Genomic DNA, 25,154 nt, shown 5'->3' on the forward strand with positions numbered 1-25,154 from the left:
GCATAAAAAGGGTTGGATGTTCATTAAAGGAGGTGGATGAAGAGTTTTGCCCCATGGAACACGAGGACATTGACTCAGCACTTTCAGGCTCCAAGTGCCTGTGTGCTCACCAAGGGAGGGCAGCAAGCACAGATGCACTTGGTGGCTCTGAAGCCACAGAGGATATAGAAGAATTGAAACAAAGAGTGAAGAATATGCAATGTGAGCTTGAAAAGTACAAAAAGTTCCTGTTGCAGCTGCAGAGCTCTGAGCAGCCCTTGTTCAGTGGTGTTTGCAATGGGGTTGTGAGGGATGCAGCCCTGCCTGGGGAAGAGTTTTTCACACAAGCCATGGAGGGAATCCAAACATCCTCTGGTGTCCATCAGCTGGATTAYGAGATCCACACCAAAAACAGGGATTCTGAGTCTTTGAAAGCCCCTGAGGCATGGGCAGCACAGCACCTTAAGGAGCTACTGTTGGCCAATGAGGCAGAACTGGACAAARAGCAGGTTGTGAATATGTGTCTGGATGAATTGTATCCCCTTCAGAACACTGTGAGAGCAGCATCACCGTCCAAGTGAGTAAAACTCTGCTGTTTGAGGCTCCCTTTTGTGAACAGCAATACCAAATGGCATAGGAAGGTGATATGAGGATGATTTTATTCACAAGGTGATTGTTTTTAYAGGAAAGGCTGAATTTCACTAACTCTGACATAAAGTACTTGAAACATTTTGTTAAAAGACTCCAAAAGTACAACACTGATAAATTCCTGTCATCATCTGTAGCTGCCCTGTGCCACACACCTCTGTCCCTCCCCCACCTCAGGCCCAGAGCTCTCTTTGCTGTAGGACATYCTCTCTTGAGCCAGGGCAGATCTCACCTCTGTCACCAAAGCACCACAGCTCTGCATCCCTCAGGGTGTTCTCAGGTGTAAGAACATGGAACACCCCATTTAAAACAGAAATGTTTCCATGGGCAGTGGGCTGGCAGATTCCTTCTGGCCCTTCTGTTTGTGTGCCCAGACCTGATGGGTAAAACAAGATGTTCAYGCTCTAGTTCTGATTTATTTTGCAGTTGAGTGCGGTAATGCTTCCTGTGAAGGCTGTGAGAGGAGATAAATAYAGAAATTAATGAATGAAATTTTGTAACATAAGCTCATAAACTGGAAAATCATTTAGGGGAGGCTGGAAAGTATCAGTTTTGTTTTTTGTATGAGACTTGGGGCAGCATTTTGGCTGCATAGGTACAAATTGCAAACATAGGGTGAGGGATCATGAAAGTGAGACTTTTTTAACATCCACCCCCTTTTCTCCCTTTTTAATATTGTTTTTGTCCTGAGGGCTTGTGTAATACCAGAAATTGTAGCAAAGAAAGGGATTCAGCCTTGTGCCTTTCTTCCAAATGCTTGGGTAGGAATATTTGGAGACACTGAGACTGTTGTGTATCTCTGAGCCTTACATTGTAAAATACAGCCGTGTTACAGTGCCCATGTAAATTTACATACCTTGAAAATACACCTCATCCATTTTACAAAAGAAGGTCTAACTGTAAATTAAGGAATGAGGCCCTGTGGATCGCTGTGAGGTTTTTATGGCCACAGTCTAGGACACTGTCATGAGTCACAAGTGACAGACCCCAAAGTGAGTTATGCATCTCTTCCTATACAAATGACAGTAAAAATGCTATAACAACCCACACCACCATAGATTTTGTTTGATTCCCTGCATCTTTTAACATCCTCTTTCTTTTTCTTCCCACTAATGGATGATTCTGGTGAAGGAACTGTGGTACAGACTGTGGCAGTATAAAGGGGATGTCTACATTTGCGAGTGTAAATTCAGTAAATAAATTCAATTGATCTGAGTAGAAATTTATGTCCTGGCTTGTGGAGCATAGAAGTTTGGGCACTACTGTGGCTGTCATTGTCTCTGGCTATAAACATGCAGAGTTGTGCAGAATTTTCAGACTGGGTGAAACCATCAGTTCAGAAAGTCCAAAATTRTGGTTTTGGCAAGAAATACATGAAGTTTCAGCAAAGGGGCAGTTTTCTGCTTCCATAGCAGAAAAACAAAAAAACAAACAAAAAAACCCACAAAGCACCAAAAAAACAAACAAAAATCCACCCAATCAGTCAGGAAAAAATGTGTCTTCTTAAAAATTCTTTTGATACATTCACTCTTTTTTTGTTTAATTTGGCACCTTTGCTGCCATCCATGTTCTTTCCAAGTAGACCATCAAGTTATTCCATTAGTTTTGGGCCATTTTATAAATGAAGCAGTTAAGTGAAGGAGAATAACCCATAAATACCAAACTCAACASTCAGAGACAATACATCTCTCATTGTGGCTGTTAAAAGCATTTAAAAAGCAAATTGATCCGCATAAAATTATAGTTTCGGAATATAAGTCTAATTCCCTTTTTATTTATATTTAAATGTCATTTATGGCCAGAAAATTGCTTTACAGCTAATTTCATTTTCTCAGCTACGATTCATTAGTTCATTCCCAAGCTCGGGAGCTGTCCTTCCAATGCCAGCAAATCAAGGAGATCCGCTGTGCCTGCCTCACCTACCACGAGCAYCTCACCAACCTGGTCAAGGCCTTTGAGGAGCTGCTCCAGGCCAGTGATGTCGATTATTACGTGGCTGAAAGCTTCCGTGAGCAGCTGAACCAAAGTGTGCTGATGTTTGASAAGCTGGAAATGAAATTCCTCTACGGTGAGCAGAAATATTTTGTGTTTGTTGTCAGCTTGATGAACCTGGAAATGGGGAAGGGTTTTGTTTGCTTGTTGGTGGAAAGGAGAGCTTTACTTGCTGTTGGTTGTTTGGAGATGTCATGGAAGGTAAAGTTTTTGTGCTCCCAACAAGAACCACAGAATTGGAAGGGATCTCTGGAGATCATCCAGGGCCACCTGGAGCAGGTGACACAGGAACGTGTCCAGGTGGGTTTAGAATGTCTCCAGAGACTCCACACCCTCCTGGGCACCTGTTCCACCCTCAACATAAAGAAGTTCTTCCTATGTTGAGGTGGAACTTCTTGTGTTTTAATTTATTGCTCCTTGATTGGGTTTTGCTTTTGTAGCTATACTTTTATTGACACTTGCTATTTGGAGTTATCTCAACACAAGCCTATTTTAACTGTCCAAAACATACTAGTTACATAAAAGTTTTGTTACTTTTAATAGCTTTCCTGTTTCAGGAGACAGCCCAGCTGACTCTGTTGAAGACACTTTGAGTTAGTGCTGGGCTYGGCAGTTGTAGGACAACACTTGGACTCAATGATCTGAGAGGTCTTTTCCAACCTAAATTATTCTACAGTTTTCCTAAGGGACCTGCATCTTGCTGCCTGCTAGTCTGGCTGGTGGAAAAATGTACACTGACATTCATAAGAGAGCTAAAATGCCACCATGTTTTGGAAAATGAGTATCACAATTGCTATTTATCACTTGAAGGAAGAGTATAACTTTGTATTGCATTCAGTCTGTAGTTTGAAGAAAGTTAGCAGGAAAATGATGGAAAAGGGAGGCTGTTGTAAGTAATAAAAAAAAGCTAAAAGACCTTTTCCTGGCATCACAAGTATTGCTCTTGCTGACCCAAACACCCAGCAATCCTTCAGAGGTGTCAGCTGCAGGAATGACATCTCCAGCAAAACACGTGAGGTGCCTGAAATAGGGACCTGACCCCCACATCCTCCTGGAATTGGCTCTGGGAGCTGCCTTTGTTCAGYCCCATTTGGGGCCCAGCCATAGCATGGTCTGTGTTGTGCCTTTCATTACAGATCGTGGCAGRATGTTGCAGTTTTGATTGCTCATATAAAGCAGCTGTATATGAGAAAAAGGTATTACAGCCTTGTGTCATAGCAGGGTAATAAAAGATTGAGTGTATTCAACGATTTCGGTGGCTACAGAGATTCCTTGCATTGCAAATGAGAAGACTGGAGTGAATAAACATTAAATGCCTTTAAACCAACAGATGGTATCCTATATACTATGAAAAGTCACTGACAACCCCGACAATTCAATATATCTAACACAATGGTGTTGCATTGAATCACACATTAAAGCAAAATGATGTTTGTAGGGTTGTAAAGAACATCCAGTGTACTAAGAATTGACTGTAAAGAAGCAGCATAAACAGCCGTCTGTCTCTGCATTTCCATCCTGACCTTCAGTTCATTCCCCTGAAATTTCAGCTGTGCAAYTCTTCCCTGCCGCTTTTGCTTAATTGCACAAAAATTTTCAAGTACGAGGAGCCAAGGTGACACCGTGAAACTTTTATTTCCTTATTCAAATTGGTGTCTGAGTCCAGGTCTCTTGCACTGAATTGTGCCTGTGCTCACACACAATTCCACAGAGAATGTTGCAGGCAAAATCCTGTGTGTGCCTCTTTATTAAGGATGACTGGTTAGCCTGWCTCCAAAACAAGCACAAAAAATCCAAGTGCAGCGGAATTGTTTTTATATAAATGTTACTGAAGAAGTAACAACATGTGCCCTTAATCCTTTTGTCATATAGCACAATTATTTCRAATTTGTATGCTAATTAAAACACCAAAGCTGTAAAATCTGACACCTGTGGTCTCTAATAATTTTTTTTGTGAGTTCTAGAGCAAGCTATTGCTTTGTTGCTGGGCTATAAATAGCTTTGCTCATCTACAGCATTTGACACTAAYACACAGTGTGTTAGTATCTGTTGACTTCTTTAATTTCTCGTTAATTTACCATTCTGTATATTTAAATAGAGTAAGATGGAGGGGAAAAAATGTAATTCTCAGTATGAGTTTTTAATCAGCTGTTTCTACTTTGCAGGAGAATCRATAGGTACAGAAGTCACCATACTTTATGAATTAGCTCAAAGGTAAGAGTGCAAGCATGTATGTTTTGTAGCATGTTTGTAGCATGTTTTGCTGTTTGGTAGGGCTCTGTTTATTGATATCCATTTTGTTAATAAAATACCCACTAAAAACAAACCAAGGCTTTTTTCCCCTCTTCTCAGCAWGCAGCTGAGATATTGAAAGAGAAACATAGTGCAAGTCCATAATCCACTGTGGTGCACACTCAGACATCATCCAAGAGGGACAGTCCCTCCCTGTGTGTCCCCACACCCCTGGGGCTGGCTCAGGAAGGGCATTCTCAGAGCACCCTGATGCTGAAGGTGAAGAGAGCAGGTGTTGTTGTGCTGCACATGTTGGTTTTATGCCAACCTGGGATTCTTCTGTGCTACAGAAACCTTCAGCTGCCTGTTCAAGGCAGCTTGAGGTGCCCTGGACACCAAGGTGACTGCCTGGTGCAGGAAAATAAAAGCAGGCTGGAGGCTCAGTGATTATTCCTGCTGACTTCAGTGATCTCTGAATTCCAGTCTTGATACAGCCTCTGATGTGTAGTGGTTTGCCATGCTCTGTCACATAAATTTACCTGTAAATTGGTGTAAATTTGGCACCCTCTGTGCTTTCCAAAGTCATGAAATAACTTTTGTATTTTAAACCGTTTTGTTTGGCCCAAAAGGGATAATGAGAAGAATGCCAGCATGTGCCAGCATCTGCAGGATGAGTCTCCTGTGCCATCTGCTCTTCATAGCTTGTCTGACTTTGATTTGTCAGAGAAGTCTCCTCTTGGCTCACCTGAGCACAGGCGTGACCWGGAAGGCCAGCCCAGCACACTGCCACTGCTGCCAAGCAAATTTCCTCCAGGTAAGCTTTTCCCCACTGAAGATTGGCTGGATATTGGGAAAAGCTGATAAATAACACACAAGGGAACTAATTAAGAAATAATGAAGAATTTTTGTCTGCCTGAGCTTTCCAGTTCTTTGCATAATCATTGCAATTTCAGTGCTGAGGCACAGAGAGATGGCAAAGATCTGAATGCCCCTGTTTGAGGCAGTATAAAGTGTGATASTTTATGTTCTTGTTGTTTTAGGCTCCCAGCTCTTACAGTGCTCCAGACACTCTTTAAATAGACAAGTTATAAGGGGAAAATAGGCAATTGTCAAGAGATTATTATGTGGAAAAGGAGAGATTTTCCAATTTTTTAGAAGCTAGTGTTGTGTTTCCTTGAGAATTGTTAAGTGCTGCATAATTAATAAGTGGTGTCATGTTTGACCTGGATAGTTCCACTAAACACAAGTGATGCTTGCAGAACTTTATCGGCAGCAATGAAAATTTAATAGCTGAGCTGGCACATCCTGTTCAGGGAGAAATATTGCAGAGTAAACCAGGAGTGTGTGACATGGATAAACTGACACATCACACAGTGACAGGTAGAACAGATCAGCTCCCGGGTAAAGATGAAACTTGCAGCCAATGGAAGAAAAATTGTAGAATGGCAAAGCAAGAAGGAAAAGGTACAGTAATGAAACTTGATACGACAGATTTATTTATTGTGGAGTGCRTTGTGTAAGTCAAAGTCAGATTTCTCTCTGAGTTACTCTGGGAGCTTCCTATTGTTGTAAGGAAAAATGTGTGCTGGTGATATGTCGAGCCAGGATGTGGAGCTGCACTGCAGAGCTTTGGATTCATTCCTCAGTACAGGAAATGTTTCAGGAGATAAAATTGTTATCTGTTCCACTTTTGTAGGAAGAAGATATTTGAAGAGCATTAAAACTCTGGACCATTGTTTGAGTTAGAATGTAGGGTAGGAGTTGTCACTGAATGCATGGTTTGAGCACTGTGCAGGAAAAGASCATTGTGGAGTCAGATATTTAATACCTGCCATTTTTAACAGCTCTGTGTCATCTTTTAGGATTAACACCCATTAGATTTGACAGGAGTACAGAGTGTAAAAGAATACAATCATCTGCTCTAAATAAGAAGTGGYCTCTTGCTTTATTTAGAATTATTAATGGAACATCTGCAAGAAATTAGAATCCTGAGACAACGTTTAGAATACTCCATAAAAACTAATGAGAGACTGAGGAAGCAGCTTGAGAGACAAGTAACAGACAAGGAACTAGATCAAGGTAAGAATTCATTWAATGAGAAACTGAATCCATCTTCTCTGCTGGAGAGCCTGAGGGATCAAATGCCACTGGAAATATCTTGTGTGCTTTTTTGAATAACCTCACCCCTTCTAGTTGGAGAATGAAGTGCTTTTCTCTTGTGTCCTGCTGCATCTTGAGCTCTGTCAGTAGACACAGCTTTCCCACAGTTCTGTGGAGTGCCAGAAATGCAGGTCTGATGTGCCTTTCCTCGAGTCCATTGCTGGAAGTGTACCCAGTGCTGAGCACAAACCTTTCATGGGATACAAGGGCACCACAGAGCCTCAAACCTGTACTTGCCCAGTGTTCAGACAACAGCTGTATATGGCACTTGATGATGCTGTGGTTGAATACTGAAATTGCAAATTACTGAAGGATCCTTCTAGTTTTCTTACCAGCTAACAGCCTGGTTTTTTTCCTATTTTTTCCTTTTTATTTGGGCTATCATTATTATTGCAATGTTCTTGTATTTTAGGATGTCACCCTTTTTGAATTCTGTGCCATGTCCAGCCAGGGCCATTGCAGGAGATGAAGCCCATTTCATCAACATGATTTCAATAGGACCTAGTATAAAAGAGAAGGAGATGCTTTGCTCTAAATTATGCTGCTGTTGATCCAAAGTAGGAATTGTGTGGAATTAGCTTTCCTGCTAACAGGGCTGCTGGAGGTGCCTTCTCTGGAATTCTGTAAAGTGGCTCCTGTACAGCCAGCCTGTGTTTACACAGAGGGGCAAAATACCAGTGAGACAGAGCTGAGGCCATGGTGTCCWGCCTGCCACTGGAATTGATTTCTGGGATGAATATGTCCCAGACAAAATGCCATGGTGAGGTCAATTATGAGAAATACCCAACAACTGATGGGAATTTTAACAGAGTTGGTTTTCATTCCAAACTCTGATATAAAGCAGTGGATGAAAGCCACTAATAACAGTTACACAGATTTGGAGCCACTGCTCTCTTGCTGGTGTTCAGCATRTCTGAAATCAGTCTCTGAGGTGAGTTTGAAACTTTTCACAGGTAGCCAGCTTTCACTAAGGATGCTTTTGGAGCACCTTTTGAAGCCCCCCTTCCTTGTGCTTCCCTTCACTTTGCTTCACTCTCCTTCCCACCTTTTCCCCCATAGGACAGTTGATTAATATGCAATATTACTCAGCCTGGAAGCAGGTGATAAATACAGACATGCTTTCCTTTTCACCAGTTTCACTGGTATTGACATTAGATTCATTATGTTTTACATCATCCCCATGATCCATTTCTGTTGTTGTTTAAATGGAGGCAACCTGCACATGGCAGTTTGCTTTCAGGGATAATTTACAGTGATGGAAAGGTGGATAAAAAGCATCCATTTCATTCATGAAGTATTTACGCTGCTGGAAAGGCATTCTGTGCTCGTGAAATAACCACACTGAAACACTTCCAACTCTTTTACAGCTTCATAAAGATTCTGGCAAGGGCATCCATTAATGCAGTGAAAGTATATTTTCTTTATAAACTGTCTTATGCCTTCCATCTGTCTTCTTGTTGCCTTAGCACATCTACCAATGCGTGCAGGAGAAATTTGRAAAAGTAAAGGAAAAAAGCAACTACCTGTTAGAACAGATTCTTTCTGACACTGTGTTCTTTCAGTGCTTGTTTCTCTCTGTATCAAAGATCTCTTTCATGCTATCASATATGCACATGCTYCTTTAGTAAAGATGYTCCTTTTTCTTGATAGAGGRGCTTTGTTCAACTTTTAGTGTAWAAAGAAGTTMCTAARTGAAGCTGAGRGGATTCAGAAGGGYGTGTGGGAATGGYSTTAAGCTGAAGGAGAGCAGGTTTAGATTGGATATTGGGGAGAAATCCTTCCCTGTGAGGGTGGRSAGGCCCTGGCAMAGAGAAGCTGTGGCTGCCCCTGGATCCCTGGCAGTGCCCAAGGCCAGGCTGGACAGGGCTTGGAGCATCCTGGGACAGTGGGAGRTGTCCCTGCCATGGGAGGGGATTGGAACTAATTGAACATTAAGGTCCCTTCCAGCCCAAACCATTCTGTGACTTGAATTCAACATTTTTGCTTTGAACTGAATGWCCTTAGTGTGTTCTGCTTTAAAACACAGGGCCAAGTTGTAACACAGTTAATTGTTGGTGGCAGCCTGCTAAATTCATGATGTTGAATTGTTTGTTCAACAAAAGTTATTGCACAGATTTATTCTTGTCTGATAAATATTGTATGGATGTATACACACACATCTGCCCACTGTTTCTGCCGTGTTATTTTTAATATTTAGATTCTTTAAGTATTTAAATGCCTCTGGGCTTCCAGTATCCTATAAATGACTCAAGTGCTGGTAATGACTACATCATTCCTGTAGAGCTGAGGCTTGCAGTGCAAGTAGAACTAAAATAATTGCTRCAATCATTTCAAATGGTAGACTTCAAAATAAAATCAAAGGTTTAATTTTGAGTGTCTTAGGTTTCAAATGTTATTAACAGCAGTTAACATTAAAGGGGGTTTTGTTTGCTTCTTTTAACCCATACATAGCTGATGTTTCTGCTCAGACTTCAGTTTTTGAATGCCTTTATTTTGCTTTACCTGGCAGTGAATATTTCCTTCCTCTTTGGTGTGATTTTCAATAGTGCCTTTCTTTCAGCCTTTGTTTCCTTTGAAACCTTCAAGGTATGCTTCCTTAGCACTCACTTTTTCAGCACAAAACAGAATGAAAACTCAAGTGTATTGCAATTGTGGGCCCTGATGCTCCACTTTCCTCTGGTTAGGTGGACCTTTGCCTCTGTGGAGAGAGTAATTGATGTCAGCAGGGCTCTGCACAGAAGTAGTAGTCTCAATAGTGGGTCAAATTGCAGGATTGTGGCCCTATTACCACTGGCTCCACATTATCCCTTATTATGTAAGATAACTAATAGTTATATTCTAAAGCCTTTCAGGGGAACTGCGATAGCACAACTTTTCAAATAGGATAAAGCTGGGTGATGGGCAATAAATTAAATTAGAATCAAGATGAGACCATCCATTGCCACTTCAAGTTGGATTGCTTTGTTGCAGTCTGAAAGGAAAAAGCCTTTTGAGTTCACATAGCTGCCTCAACTCTTTAACATATAGATAGTAAAATGCCATTAGTGCCASCCTTCCAGAGCCTTTGAGTCTTTCAGCACTGACAAGAGGTTTGTATCATGGCACACTACATCCCAGTTAGGTAGTGGGTAAAAGCTTCAATTGGGATTACAATGAAATGAGATTACTCAGAGGAAGTGCAGCACATCAAATTGAATTGAACTGCCAGAGCTGAAAGGCATCCTCCTCATACATTCAGCTAATTTTTTTGCCAGCTGGTTATTTCTCTATTAACCAAATAGTTGACACTCATGTACTTATCTCAGGCTTTAAAGYGGGCCAGATACTGGGATAACCAATGAACTGAAAAACACTTTTAATTCTGGTGGGTCCTGAAGTGTTTTACTGACTATGAGAAGGTTACAAAGGGCAATAACAATTACTTGACTTGCATTTCAGAGGCAGGACCTTGAGAGTGGGCTGTGGCACTTGGCAGGCTGTGCTGAACCAGTGCACATCACTGGGGGATGAGCAGCATGAGCACAGTGCATTGAGGATTGTCTGGGCTGGAGTTTGTCTGGCTGAGTACAGGATTTAACACTCAGATTCACTTGGCCAGTACAGGAAGATCCTCAGAGCAGGATTCATCACCCTGATGTTTGTCAGAGTCAGGCATTTAATGTGTGCCAGGCACCCAGAGCTTCTTGTTGAGACCCTGGAGGGAAGCTGAGCCTTTGGAGTGCAGGAGATCTCATTCTCAGAAATGTTTGGAGGGAAGCTGAGCCTTTGGAGTGCAGGAGATCTCATTCTCAGAAATGTTTGGAGGAAGCTCAGCCCTTGGAGTGCAGGAGATCTCATCCTCAGAGATGTGAGGAAAGGAGACACTGGCTGACCTGAGCTCTGCAGGGACCTGCTCCTCCCCAGGGCTGCTGATGGTGCATCAAGATGACTCAGTTATCTAAATTTTAGAAACACAGATTTAAAAGGGATAAACTTTCATCCCTGTGATCATGAATGGGCTCTCAGTTTGTAATCAGAGGCAAAGGCAGTGACTCCAGCCTTGTGCTCGTGCCTGTGTGGAGCAGATCTATCCCAGACTATTTTCTGTACTCCCTGCATTAACCCCTGTGGATTAGCTGGTGGAATCTTGTTGTTCTCTCACTAAATACAATGGACTGTGAACAGAGTAAGGCTGAAATACATGGTAAACCCTCCTAACATTTTCTTTTCAAATCATGGCAATGTCACAAGATACTCCTGCATTTTGTCCTGTTGGGATTTTAGCTGATAGGTGAAGACTGCCAGGGATAATTCTGCAATTTTAGTAATGGTTGCCCAGCAATGAGAGGCACTTGTGCTGCACAGGGCTTTGGATTACTTGGCATTAACCTGAGCTGCCTTTTAGCCTGTAGTGATAACCTTCAAAATATATAGGGGAGAAATAGCTTTCATAACATGTTTTTCTGCAATTTTTTAAATTGTTCTTGTCTGGAAAGTTTAGTCTTTAATGACCTAGAGATGACTCATAAATCATCTTTTATGTATATATTTATAGGTTCTGCAAACATTTTTATCCATGGCTCAGAGCAGCATAATTCCCTGACTTCTGAAATACATTTCCTGAGGAAGCAAAATCAAGTTCTGAATGCAATGCTAGCAAAAGGATCTAGAGGTAAAAATGCAAAGTGTTCTTTACAGGAGTAGCCTGCAACTCGCCCAGATCAGAAAACAATAAAATATTCACAGTCCACTCATTAAATTGACTTAACCATTCTTCCCACCCCTGAAATTCCATGCTCAACCATAAGCATTCAAGCTGGGATTAACAGTAATAGAGTAGCAGCTGTTATTTTCTGGTAGTCTCTGAAAAAGCTGATTTARTCAAAAACCAGAGCTTTAGTGGGTTGTGGGCATTGCAGATACCTTGTGTTTCTTCTTGTTTCAGATAAACAAAAGGAAAATGAAAAGTTGAGAGAATCTCTTTCTAAGAAGAATGCAATCATTGAGCATCTTCACAAAGATCATGAATGCATCAAGAAAGAAAACGAAAAGTTGCAGAAACAAATTTGCCAAAAGGAAGATGAAATCAGATACCTGACATGTCAAATTTACAGCAGTCGCAATGAATTAAACAGGTATTGATTCTGTCCACATTTAAACAGCCATTTAGAGAAGGAGATTGTCAGTGTGACAGGCACGTGTTCAGCCATAGCCATTAACATTAATGAGGGGCATGGATATATTCAAAAGGCGGGGGAAGAATTATGGAGGGAAAGAGGGATGGATTTTAGATTTTTTTTTAAAAAAATCAAAATTTAACTCAGCTCTTTTTTGGGACTTAACAGGTTGCAAACAGACATTAATGTAAAGCACCATCAGATCTCTGAGAATGAGAAGTTGCTGCAGTCACTGCGSACTGAGATCAAAGTTTATGAGAAGCTGGAAGAAGCAAGAAGGAAGGGAACAGGTACAAAAATGCACAGCTCTGTCTGTACCCTTTGCCCCTGCAACCCTCCCCTCTGAACCTGCTCTTGTCAAAGGCCCCTAGGGCTGGGTCACTGCTCCTTTGCTTCTGCTCTGCAAAGGGAACTGACACCCTGCTGCTCAAATGCTGCTTTTTATTGGGGATAACTKCAAGGCTGAGATGTGTCAGATGTTRGCTAGAYACCCCCAAGTTTTCTTTATCTTTRTRRCTAAGMTAAAAACCAGAATTGGAGACTTAGTGGCTCAGGCTGGATGAGTTTCCTGGGGATGTTATTTACTTGTCACCTAAAAACCTGCTGCTGCATCCTCCCAGGTCYTGCTTACTCAGATAACTTGTGCTTTCTCTTGGCTGAAGGTGAGGGGAGAGGCTTCTCCCTGGGGCTGGCAGAAGTGCTGGCACTGCTTTCTGAGTGAGGTGTTTAATAATTTCCTGTCCACTTTGCTGCCACTAAAGGTGAGAGGGGGATGGAGCTCACCTGAGTTCTCTTGGAGAGAAGCTGTGCCTCCACCTGGCTCTTGGTGTGCTGAGGTGAAAGAGTGAGATGCTGTTTGTTGCTGCACATCCGTTGCCACATCCAGCAAATTTCCCACTGGAAGTTCTTAGAAAGTTGATTTTTTTTTTCTCTCTGATTCTCCAAGTGTTATGCCCTGCTGCCCCTGGATTTCTTGCCTGGCTGCAGCAGAAGAGCCCTGTTGGCACAAGGCTTTAGGGCAGAGTTAGCTCAGGGTGAGAAGGATTTTCCTTGCGGAACTCCTGATGCCATTAGAGAGTAGCAGCACCCTCCTCAAGCAGCTGARCCCCTTCCCACAGCACAGAGAACAGCCTGAGCAGTTGGATTTCAGCAGGAGAGAATATATGGAATTGTTTGTGTACTGATCTCTTTCTGTGCGAAGGCAAACACAGCCCTYGCTTTTCTCAGGTTCAGATTTGTTCCTCTGGTTGCCAGGTGATCACTGTTTTCTTTTTCCTTCAGTGTTTAAAATTAAACTCCTGGTTCTGCTCCATCTCTCCTCTGCACTCCAACATTCCCCTTCCTTTTCCTTTCCCCAGACTCTGCATTACTGCACTTCACATTTTCTAAATCCTCTTCATTCTCTCTTTATCACATTATTTAGCTTTTGGCAYGAGACATAGTAGCTTTTATGGACAAAGTAAAAAACAATTTTCAGCTCTTTAAATCTTTCAAGGGTAGAAGCAATTAAGMCATGCTTTTTTGTCAAACCATAATCTTAATGCTGTTTGTAGTTAATTCTTAATATTGAGGATAACACTGRCTATAACTTACTTGCTGAGTATCCTAGAGGCTAACATTATTTTAATTGTTAAAGATGTTTGAGTGTATCTTTTGAAATTGTCTCAGATTCCAGATGTGATGCCTCGGAAGAATTCCGGAAAGATCAGAATAATCCACTGGATTTACATGAACTGTTGGTTGAAATCCAGAGCCTGCGAGTGCAGATGGAGAGGAGCATAGACACCAACAAGAGTCTGCACGAGAAATTAGAGGAGCAGCTTTCCAAAGGGAAGAGACATGAAATGGGAGCAGGGTCAGCTGTTAATATCAACTGTCTCTTGAAGCCAGGCCCTCAGCACCATGCAGGAGTGGATGGTTTGTGCTCTCTGTGCTTTTGGGGTACTTGAAAACCTGGGTCTCGTCCTTTAAAGATGCTCYTACAGCCTTAAACAACATCAGCTGTCCTCAAAAACCTCTGCTGTTAGAGCTGGGGTGTGAAGTGCACGCTGCACTGTCCTAGAACCTCCAGCTGGCACTTCCTTTGCATCCAAGGAAAGCATTTGCAGGGATCTCTCTGGGATGGGAGGGTGCCTGCAATAAATTGCCATACATTTTGCTTATCTGGGGGCTCTTTTTTCACTGCTGAGCTCTGTAGTGTTTGCTAAGGGTGAGTGTGTATTACTCAAGAATGATCAATAAGTGCACTAAATGGGCTCTGGATAAATCAGTTGTCCTCTCTTTGCCCTTGAGGAATATTTTACCTTTATTTCAATCACTCTTAAGTGAGGCTGTTTTAGCAAATGAAGGAAAGTATAATGTTTACTGCCAGGGTTAGGTTATTGTTCCAATATTGATGTACGTGGGGTGCAGAGAGCACAAGAATCTTCCTCCTTAAAATGCTCTGCACAGTAACAGCTTTCCATGCATCCAGATAAAACCACATGGAGCAGAAAGACTCCTTGGAATGTCAACAGCTCAGTTTTTCAGATCTGCTTTCCTCATAAGTGCTTAGGGAATTTGGAAGGTCTGAAGAGGAGKAATATAGAGACAGTCTTTAGTCTGGTACAGCTGCTGTCATACTTCTTGTGGCATTAATGGGAAGCTTACATTCRTTAATTGAAGTATGTTCATCAGGATGTATTTAATTTTTTTAACTATGACTTGATTTTGGGAGTTACCTAGAAGTTGGGATAAATGCTAAAGCAGGTAAATACTGGGAGATCCATGGCATGTTAGTGGAGAATTGGCTTCCCAAGTTCAAGTGTAGCATCAGCAACACAAGGAACAGAGGAGCTGGGAGGGTTTTTTTAACTATGTAATATAATGCATGTAAATATGTAATATAATGCATGTAAATATGTAATATAATGCATGTAAATATGTAATAATACAGCTTTCCTTCTCCCTTTTTTGTATGTAGAAAATCTCTGCAGCTGCCCTGCTGCCAGCAGGAACATTTGTGAGCTGCGGAAGCAGCAGAATGGATGCTGCGTTTCAGTGGGGAAACCAGGTACACCCAGACCGGCTCTTAAACAGAAGTCGATTGTAAATTATTTTTTTTGAGGATAAAAAAACAAGTGAATTTTTCTATSCCAGGTACTCAAGCAGCCCCTCAGGAGGACGTGGACAATGCCTCCCTGTGCAGCAGCACCTCAGGCTCCAGCAGGACGTGCACCCCTCGCCTGGTGCCCGGCCATCGGATGTGGGCGGACAGGAACGGGCGCCACGTCCTGGGACTCATCGAGGACTACGATGCCCTGAGGAAACACATCTCAGAGGGGCAGCAGGTGCTGGCAGACATGGAGATTTCTCTCAGGGAGCTCAGTGGGACCAAGCTGCAGGAGCCTGGAGTAAAGGTGAGCGCTGGAGTCTCGAAAGGAGGGTGGATTTTACACAGAGGCGCAAAATGTTGYCAAAGGAAGAATTGACTGAATAACTCAGGGCACCTGAAGCTTGGCACARTCATCATCTTGATGCTCTCATCGTGGTTCTCAGTTAGTTAATTCTAGTCCTTTAAGCTGTCTTTTATTTTTAACTTGAAATGAGCTAAAACTGCTTGGTTTAGTATGGGAGTTGGTGACTGTTGCACTGGAAATGGTGAAAAAAACAAACAAAAGCAGCAGCAGAAAACCCCGGGTAAAAATCTGAAATGCTTTAGAGAGGGCTTCAACTAARAGTATGTAAAAGTAACCTAAGGATAAAAATAATTGAGATTTTCATGTAATGAAGGCTTGAGATAAACCCAGGAAATATGAGACAATTAAAAGAAATGTGATACAGAGCTGATAAAGTTCTCYRCTTAGTTGAATTCAGCCTTTTAGTAACACCAGGTTATAACTGTACAGCAAAGATTGATGTATTCTAATGAGGCTTGTTTCATATTACATTCATATTTCAGGGAAGATTTTTAATATTCTTCCACTTCTGGTATCAGTTGAACATTTTAGCAATATCCTAAGCCAGTCCAGAAGCTTGAATATCTCATTAATGATCAAATAGTRTCTTCTAGGACACAGTGTATCATCCTTTCCTCTTCCTCTTAACAGTGYTAGCAACTCATGGTGCTCTTGCTGCAGTCTTAGAGATGCTTAAATCAATAAAATGTTTATTTTGTCTTGAGTAATATTAGTGCCTTTTGTCTAGAATAAGAACTAGTTAGTGTTTACTTCTGCTAATTTTCTCTTATGTAATATTAATTTTTGGACACAGTTAATGATGGCATATTTGGAGTGGTTCAAAAAGACAAATTTGCCTACAAGCTTCAATTAAAGGGAAGGAACAATCTGTGCACGTCTGTGGCATCCAATAAGGAGCTAAGAAACCTAAACCCCAACTTGAAGGGCTTGAATGAGGCACAGAAAACAACAGCCAGTGGTAAAAATAATGAACCACTGGCATGGAGGGTGCTCAGAGACMCTGACTGAAGGCAATTTTAAGAACAGATGATGCCAATGGCTGAAAAAATTCCCCATAATGCTTTCCTGCCTTGGAGAGGGAAAGGAAACTAAGTGTCTAATGAAGGTCCTTTTCACCCCTGTGATTTTATGATAATATAAATGTTGTAAAAAAACATGCGTKCTGCTCTTCAGAAAACAGAAGGTCTTAACTGCAGGGATAAATTTGTGCTACTTGTTTTTGCAGTTATAATTAGTGAAGCTGTTGAAGGTGCAGTCTGCAACAATTCTGAAATTCTTTTTGTGCTATCACATGTGTGCTCACACAGTCAAATGATGCCTGAATGACACTTAAGACTCTCTGAAGTATCATAGATTTCCCAATGACCTAGTTAACATACTGATAATGACTGAAAAAGTAATCACTCTAAGTTTTTAACTTGTTTTGTTGGTGTAAAGATAAAAGCAGTAAGTTTCACAATTTGCAGTTTCCCATCAAGCTTTACATCGCTGAAGTTTCAGACTACTTAGCAAATGGGATATTTTATGTGACAGGAGGATTCTGCTTAGATAACAATGCTAAATAAATATTCAGATTGTATCCTGCATGGGGCAGGAACTGCAAATGCTTTTCTTTCATTACCCTTCCCCCTTCTGTAGCACCATTGCTTTGGTAATTCATTTGCTCCCCTCACATTCTTTCCTTCCTTTATTTCACATTTATGCAATTCCTTCAATTTGGTTTTCTCATCTGTCAGCMGAGGAAAACATTTTATGTGTGTCCTGATAGTTATTTTAGCATTAAATGGAACAGTTTAAAGGGTCTGCTAAGGAAGAAACATCTATATTGCTTAAATTGATGTCTGTAATCATTGACTTTCAAATAACATGACACRAAATGCAAATGAAGAAAGAAGAGAGTTGCCAACTGTTACCATGTGGCACAGCAAATCTAGTAAATATAATCTATTGTTAATCATGGTTATTGATTAGGATAAATCCCCTCCCTCCCTGAAATTCTCAGATAATACATAATTCAGCAGCCTTTGTTAACTAACAAATTAGTTTTTATGGCACACAATGGCTGTGCACATTATCTTAAATATGAAATCACACCAGCTGGATTAAACCCATTAATTAAGATTACATTTTCATAATGGTTGAAGTATAAAACATAAAATGYCTCTAATCCTGTTCTACAGGTAGCAGACCAGGCATCCCTGCATGGCTTTTCCACCAGCACTCACACAGTGCAGCAGATTTTGGAGGAGGCTGCACGTTCCCTGAAGCTTCTCTGGAGAGTTTCTCTACCCCTGAAAGCTGCTCATGGTWCTGCTCAGGGCACTCAGGTACTGCTGGGCTTTGTTGCTTTGGTTGAGGGTTTGGGGTKGGTTTTTGGACTCTGGGAATGTCTCACCTGTGACAGATGTGTCATTTGGGAAAATTTTTGGAAAATCATGACTCCAGTCTTGTAACACATGCATTTAGGCTAAGACTGAGTGTGTCCTGGTCATGTTGTATGGTCAGGTGTTAATTTACAGTCTATTTTATATAAAACATGTAATCTCTAATCCTGTTACATGAGATTCAGGAGCCCCAGTCAAGTGGCAAATGTTCCACCTCAACAAGAAAAGGTTTGAGTTTCCTGTTATTTGAGCCAAATTCAGTTTTATTTTGTGTGTATTGGTAAGAAGAGAAACATCAGCAAYTTTGATGTAATCTCAGCTACATTTTCTTTTACGTTGTTGATGCCAAAGCTGTAAAAGAGGAAGCTTTTGTAAAAGTGTGACAAAACCCCAAGACAAGTTTTATAACACTTTAACTAAAAAGGGTTGCACTATGCAAATGAATGAAAGTAAGCTAAATGAGGAATGAATTATCTCTGCTGTCAGAATACCACCACTCAGCAATGAAACTGTTTCAAATTCTGGCTTTAAAATAAATCTCAGAGGTTTTTGTATGTGTTCATTAAAGGAAGCAGGATATTCCTGCAAAAAAAAAAAAACCTCAAACGTTAGGAAAACAAACATTTTATATATAATTTCATAACATTTTTCGTGTTATTTTTTAGCACCTTTAAATATATAAAATCACAAAAGCAGTAGGAGTGAAGTTTGCTGTCTGATGCACTCACTGATGTTTCAGCTCCAGATTTGGGATGTCTTGGCAAGAGAGTGTAGTTCCATTTTTATCTYGTGTGTGTGATCCATGCAGACAGCTCCACATTGGCCTGGGTTGCAGWGATTGAACAGATCTGACACTCCCAGGGTTTTCAGGAGGTGGGGACTCATCTCCTGCTTTCCTGTCACAGATCTGAACCTTGATTTGGATCAGGCACTTCTGAAAGTCTGATCTCAATGTGTGTGGGGATCTGAGYTCCCAGGATGCTCCTAATTAGAGCCTAATAGAATCTTTTCTAGGGTTTCTTATCCAACATCCCAARATCTTAAGGATATTAGATTGCTTCTGATGTCTTAAATGCAGAATATGAAAGAATGTCTCTGTCTCTTGAAGTTGGATTCTAAAACATTCTGAGTATTCAGTGCCTTCTCTGCAGCCCCACAGGGGTTGTGAGTAATCAGTTCTTCTGCAGAGAGAAMTTCTGGGGGCAAATTCCAGAAGATTTATTATTTAACAAGTTGTACAATTGGAAAAAATATCTGAGTTTAAACCTGCACAAGGGTCTGAATTAGTGACACTGGCAAATGTGCCAGGGCTACTCACAGTCCTGTTTCACAAGTCACTGACCAGAACTTGATTTGGATTGGTGGTGAAAACTGAACTTTAATAATGACACTGTTAAATAACTTCACTATTGAGCTGTCCCAGTGTCTTTTAGGCCTTTGAGAGAGGCAGCATCAACCATTAACTGGAGGAGGAAATGGAATTCTGAACCTGGCAAACAGGACACTGATCCCATGGTTTAGAAACAAAAATAGGCACCAGCGTTAAGGCTTTCCTCAGTCTTATAGAAGAATTAATTGCACTAAAATCTGGATAAAATTGTGTCAGAAGATCTCCTGTCATGGGGAATGTGAATGTGGAAGGACAGGGCTGGGTGGTCTTTCACTCCTTTAAGTTGTGGGTACTCCAAGGAAGCCCAAGGGTACTTACAAAAGTATTGAGCAATTCCCAGTGTGGAAATGACTTTTAGATAATGGTTTGATAGAATGTTTTTTTCTCTTAATTTAGGATGAAGGAATGAAAGCAGAAATATTTAGGTTACGTAAGAAACTGTCTGAGCAAGAGAAGAAGTTGCACAGCACTGTGAAACGGCTGCACTCCACAAACCAGCTGAAGGAGAACATGGAGAAAGTAATCATTGACCAGTGTGAGTTTGTGCTTTAATAATGATCCTGACTTGTTTTTGTAGTCTGTGGCTGCCTTTAAAATGGGTAACCTTTGTGTTCCCATGAGGCTCAGGCTCTTCTGGACAGATGGAGTCTCATTCCAGTGCAGAGAAATTGCCCAAAGTACAAAAGGCTGCAGGGAATATAATGAGAATTAGTTCCTGGTTTTACACAAACCACACTAATTCCTACTTGGGTTATTCCATTTTGGATACTGTTTTTTCTTTCTTAGGGCAGTTCTAGACAGAGGCATAATTATTGTTGCCATAGACCTTTTCAGTCAAAGATTTAGACATTGCTAAAATTGTGATTTTGCCTCAGTCCCACAAATGTGTATTGTGGGAAGAGTTAATTTTTGTCTTTAAAAAAAAATCCATTCTTACCTTCTCTGAAGTGGTGGAACKGAATGGCTCATCAGTCTGTGCTGGAGTGGCACTTGTGTTTTCAGTAATTAAACTAGACTGGAAAATTTTCCACACCATTCAAAGTGATAAAAATATCTATAATATTCTRTGTTGCTCAAATGATTTAAATGCAATGTAGAGTGATAAGTGTTGCTTTGCTCCATGGCCTGTAATTTTTATACCTAAGGCCCAAATCTTTTCTGCCTGGAGATTGTTGTTGTTTCCAACTTTTATAGGCTGGTGTTTGGTCACTTCTTTCAGCATTGCTRTATTAAATGTGTACAAATTCTTTGTATTAAATCACAAAWTAYSTTTTGTTCAAGTTTTAAAGCCAAATAGCTCAGTTTGGGGTTGTCATGTAAAAATCAAAGCTATTCTATTAWATCTTTCCAAATAACATCCCTGGGGTGGATTCACTGGTCCAGTTTGTCCAGTTCAGTGTCATGYCAGACACACTGGGTGATTTCAGAGCTAGGCAGGGCATAAATCAGCAKAGATTTTACCTTTAGAGCCAAAATGTTATCCCTGAGCCAGCCCATCCATCCAAAAGCAAACAGTGCCTGCTCCCCTAAATCTGCTCACTCTTCTCAGGGCAGTCAGCCTCCTCTGAACGAGGTGCTGAGAAACTGAAACCTGCATTTTCTGAAATCTCTGTAATGCAAATCTCTGCCYGGAGAGCAGCAGCTGTGCCAGCAGTGGAACAGCTTCCAAATTCTCTTCATGGGCTGAATTTAATAATTTTGATTTAGAAAAATCTAGTTTGCCAGGTGAAATGAATTTAGTAGCAGAACTCTTATGAGCAGAGAGTGCTCTGCCACACAAAAAGACCTGGATATGATTTCCTCTAAGTTTCATTGATTATGGGAATTACAGATGTTGAGTTGCCTTTGCCTTAGAAGAGCAGTTTCAGAAATGTTTCTAATTTGCATCTGTACACAAATTCCTGACCAAGCACACAGCAAAACTGGGGGATCATCTGAAGCTGCTGGATTTTATCAGGATGCTTCCACTTTGTTTGGAGATTTCTTCCCTTCTCCTTTTGCTCAGCAAGGAAGGAAAAGCAGCACAGTGGGTGACCTTGCCTGCCTTAATTCTGCACACATCCTGTTACCTGCCTGCTCCACTGAGGATATTCAGCTTCCCTCTGCTATTCAGCTGAACATTCCTAAATATATTTAGAGGCAGAGACTGGAACATTCTTGTGGCTCAGAGTCTTCTGTGTGCTTTCTCTGGCGAGAGAGCTCATTGCTTATAAACCTCGTCAGAACCTCTGAAAGTGGAACAATGCAGTGCCAAATTGCAGTAATCTGCCAAGGGTGTAATTATCTCGTGACAGCTCTACCCTTGGAGTTGTTGACTTCTTATTGTTGCAGTGAAAAATCTTTATTATGGCTAAATTGTTTATTTTGGAGACCGGAATATGGAATTGGTGCTGGTGAGCGCTGCATTTCAGCAGTTGGGAGCTGACACAGATTAGAGGCTCACATATTGAACCTGGCATTTCTAAATACTGCTTTTGTCTGGAAACACCTCCTCCTCCCTTCATAGGCCTCCTGCTGGCCCCACAGAGACAGACTTGGCTGGGTGAATGGAGAAAACATGGAACCCTTCCGAGCAGCCCAGGGTTTTTAAATCCCCCATGGAACAGAGAGGTTGCTTTGTCCTCGAATTGCTGGGGGATCTGGCTGACTCTTTTTTTGCAATCTGTCYTCTTCTCCCTCTCCCACCTGCCCTCCCCAGCCCAAGTGGGATACTTGTAGGATCAAACTGGGGTTAGATCATGCATCTTCTCCCCTTAACAGCAAATCTTCCTGTGTGACTTGGTGCAGGCAGTGAGCATGGCAGGGGCTGTGAATGCCCGGGGTGGGACATACAGTGCTGAGCTTTGCCTGTTTCACGGGGCAGAAAAGCTTTAAAAGCACTTCCAGGATGTTTAGGTTTGAAAAGCAGATTGTGGAATACAGGCCAGGAGCAGGAAATGCCATTCCAGGGGTGGCAGAGCTCTGGACCTGCAGTCCTGAGGGAATCCTCCTGCTCAGACATTATTTCATATTTGCTCATAAGACAAATACAGGGAATTTAGACAGGCTTCCAGTATTCTTTTTAATCTCCTCTTTCTTTCCAGTGGTTTTAACTCATGATGTCTTGAAGAAGGCCAGRGGAAACCTGGAAGTAAGTAGAGTTTTTGCTTGTTTGAATTCCTTGGTCTGTGGCAGTCAGAAACACACMGTGCTGTGTCAGGAGTATTTTGCAGAATTAGTCAGATTTGCTTCAGGTTTGCCACCTAATCAGGTCGGGGTGACAGCAGTTTAGTGTGATAAATAGCCTGCTGTGTTTGATGGCTGAATTAAGAGTTTTATGACTGACCACATAAGCAGCTAAAGCCTCTCCTTGCTGATGCTTTCCCTAGATTAATATTCATGTCTGTCATCATCTTGCAGCAGTTCATTTCCAGGGGATCACAGCCTGATAACCCGCCTGCTGCTCACACAGACCCCCTCATTTAAAGCTGGAGCCTGTCTTGGTCACTGGTGTACTTTCATTTTTTAACCCTGGAGCCACCAGGGGAGGCTTTTGGCAGCAGCTCAGTGCTGGTGCAGGGTGTTCAGTCCCTGGGAGTGTTGAAGTGATCCCTGCTCAGACTTGATTTCCCCCACAAGGTTCACACTTTACCCCAGAAGGATGCAATGCATTCCTCAACTCCTAAATCCATCCATCTCCTCTCACCTCTCCACTCTGAACCACTGTACAATTCCCAGCCCCTCCTTAAATTTCCCTCTAACCTTTTCCATGAATCCCTTCTCCCTCATCCCCCTCAGCATCAGCACTTCCSTCTGCAGCTGCTGTGCTGCTCTCARCCCTACCTGAGCTGCAAAGTGATGACATGAAACAATCTTTCTGCTTACAGAAGTCTTATCACTTTAATTTGAAGATCTGCTGAGCTCTTATTTGCAAATCCTGCTGCAGCAGGATGGGGTAGGGACAAATTGTGGGYATTGAAGGGCTGTACAGTAATAATAATTACTGCTTTTCTAACCAGGTTCCACCAGCTGAGAATCAAAAATCACCTTCCTACACCAGCAAAAAGAGGATTCTGTGAAGGAGAAAGTTCTGCTAACAGAGTCTGGTCCTGTGAGTGCTGTTTGCTTTGTGCTGCCTTACTATTTATTGATGTAAAAAAATGTTTGTTCAGCTCTTTTAATGGAATCAGCCTTTGACCAAAAAAAAAAAAGGACAAAAAAAGACACCTTTTGGTAAATAACTTATTTAACATTTTCTGTAATGTAAAGATGGTTTTTAATATTTATTACAGAAGCAAGGTACTGCAGGTATTGAGGAAAAATGYAGATTTTTTTAAAGCTGGCACATTTGAAATTTTATATTTGTACTTGTCATGTTATAAAACTATTTGTTGTTGTAGTCAAACAGGTCCTGAAAGAATCAAGAATGTGATTTAGCTTCCACTGTTTCTCTCCTGCTAAAAGAATGTAGGTTAAAAAAAAAAAGACATACTGCCAGTTGTCATTGTTTTGTAGCAATGTGAAAAATGTTCAATATTTCAAAGCATTTTAACCATCTCTGGAAGGGTTCTTCTGGAAGCTGCCTGATGCTGGGCTTTGTGTTAGGTACTTAGAATGATGCTGTGTCTGAAAATGTTACTTAGAATCAGACAATTAAAATGAAAAATAATCACGGATGCRTTTGTGTTGTTTTGTTTAAATCCTCTGACCTGGGCCTTTACTGACCAGAGCAGCCACATCAGATCATTGATTTCCTGAGTGACACAAAGTGAACTGTGAAAATAGTTCAGTTTAACACTAACAAGACCATCATTTGAAGTGATTTTTGGTTACAAAGCAGATTTGGTGGTGCAAGCACGGCTTTATTGAACTGATTTCACACAGAACACGATGTTTTGTCCCCCTCACGCTGGTGATGTCCCCATTGTGCAGCACCATTTGCCCTTGGCAGCTGAGCACTGGGGCTGGARATCTTCACACAGCATTGGGGTTGTGTTGGTCCTGCATTTTGCCCTTTTGTAATGGGCTCCCACAAAAATCTGAGTATGTGCTCCAAGGTGCGGCTGTGGGGGAGAGCTGGAACATCCCCTTGGAACTGGGGCTGTTCCTGCACAGCACAGGGGGCTGCAGGTGCACACAGGGGAACCTTAAACCCATCCCATCCCATCATCCCATCCCATCCCATCATCCCATCCCATCCCACCCTGCCATGGCAGGGACACCTCCCACTGTCCCAGGCTGCTCCCAGCCCCAATGTCCAGCCTGGCCTTGGGCACTGCCAGGGATCCAGGGGCAGCCACAGCTTCTCTGGGCACCCTGTGCCAGGGCCTCTCCACCCTCCCAGGGAATGAATTATTCTTAATATCCAATCTAAACCCCTTCTCTGCGAGTTTAAAGCCATTCCCCCTTGTCCTGTCACTGCAGTCCCTTTCCTGTAGCTCTCTTCAGGTTCTGGAAAGCCACAGTGATGCCACCCCTGAACCTTCTGTTCTCCAGCTGAACAATCCCAATTCTCCCTACCTTTTCTCATGGATTTTCTGACCCTCAGTGCTGGGAATGGACTCTCTCATTCCTTCCTTCCACCTCTGTAATTGTGGGTTTTTATTAGAGAAAGGCAACCTCAAACCCTGTGCTCCCAGGGTGCCCCTTCGCTGGTCCCTGCTGTGTCCTGGTTTTAATTTCCCAGCATGGATCTTGTCTGAAATACACGAATGGATTTAGGGGAGGGTCTCACAGCCTTCCTGGAGGTTTTTTGTGCCCTGGATATCCCAAGCTG

The 25,154-nt window shown here is 41.8% G+C and overlaps 1 protein-coding gene across 1 annotated transcript; it reads left to right on the forward strand.

Moving 5' to 3' along the window:
* The first annotated feature begins 6 nt into the window (after positions 1-6).
* On the forward strand, positions 7-24,068 carry LOC130584902 (CDK5 regulatory subunit-associated protein 2-like). Its single transcript, XM_057385157.1, has 14 exons — positions 7-556; positions 2,463-2,695; positions 4,785-4,833; positions 5,481-5,665; positions 6,805-6,930; positions 11,936-12,125; positions 12,336-12,457; positions 13,836-14,084; positions 15,130-15,219; positions 15,306-15,565; positions 17,806-17,952; positions 19,796-19,934; positions 22,483-22,529; positions 23,398-24,068. The coding sequence occupies exons 1-14, from the start codon at positions 54-56 to the stop codon at positions 23,455-23,457; spliced, it is 2,400 nt and encodes a 799-aa protein (XP_057241140.1). The 5' UTR covers positions 7-53; the 3' UTR covers positions 23,458-24,068.
* Positions 24,069-25,154: the final 1,086 nt, after the last annotated feature.

This window comes from Malurus melanocephalus, unplaced genomic scaffold, assembly GCF_030028575.1.
Source record: "Malurus melanocephalus ecotype Western Australia unplaced genomic scaffold, MMel_1.1 scaffold_795, whole genome shotgun sequence".
In the NCBI taxonomy this organism is placed as follows: Eukaryota; Metazoa; Chordata; class Aves; order Passeriformes; family Maluridae; genus Malurus; species Malurus melanocephalus.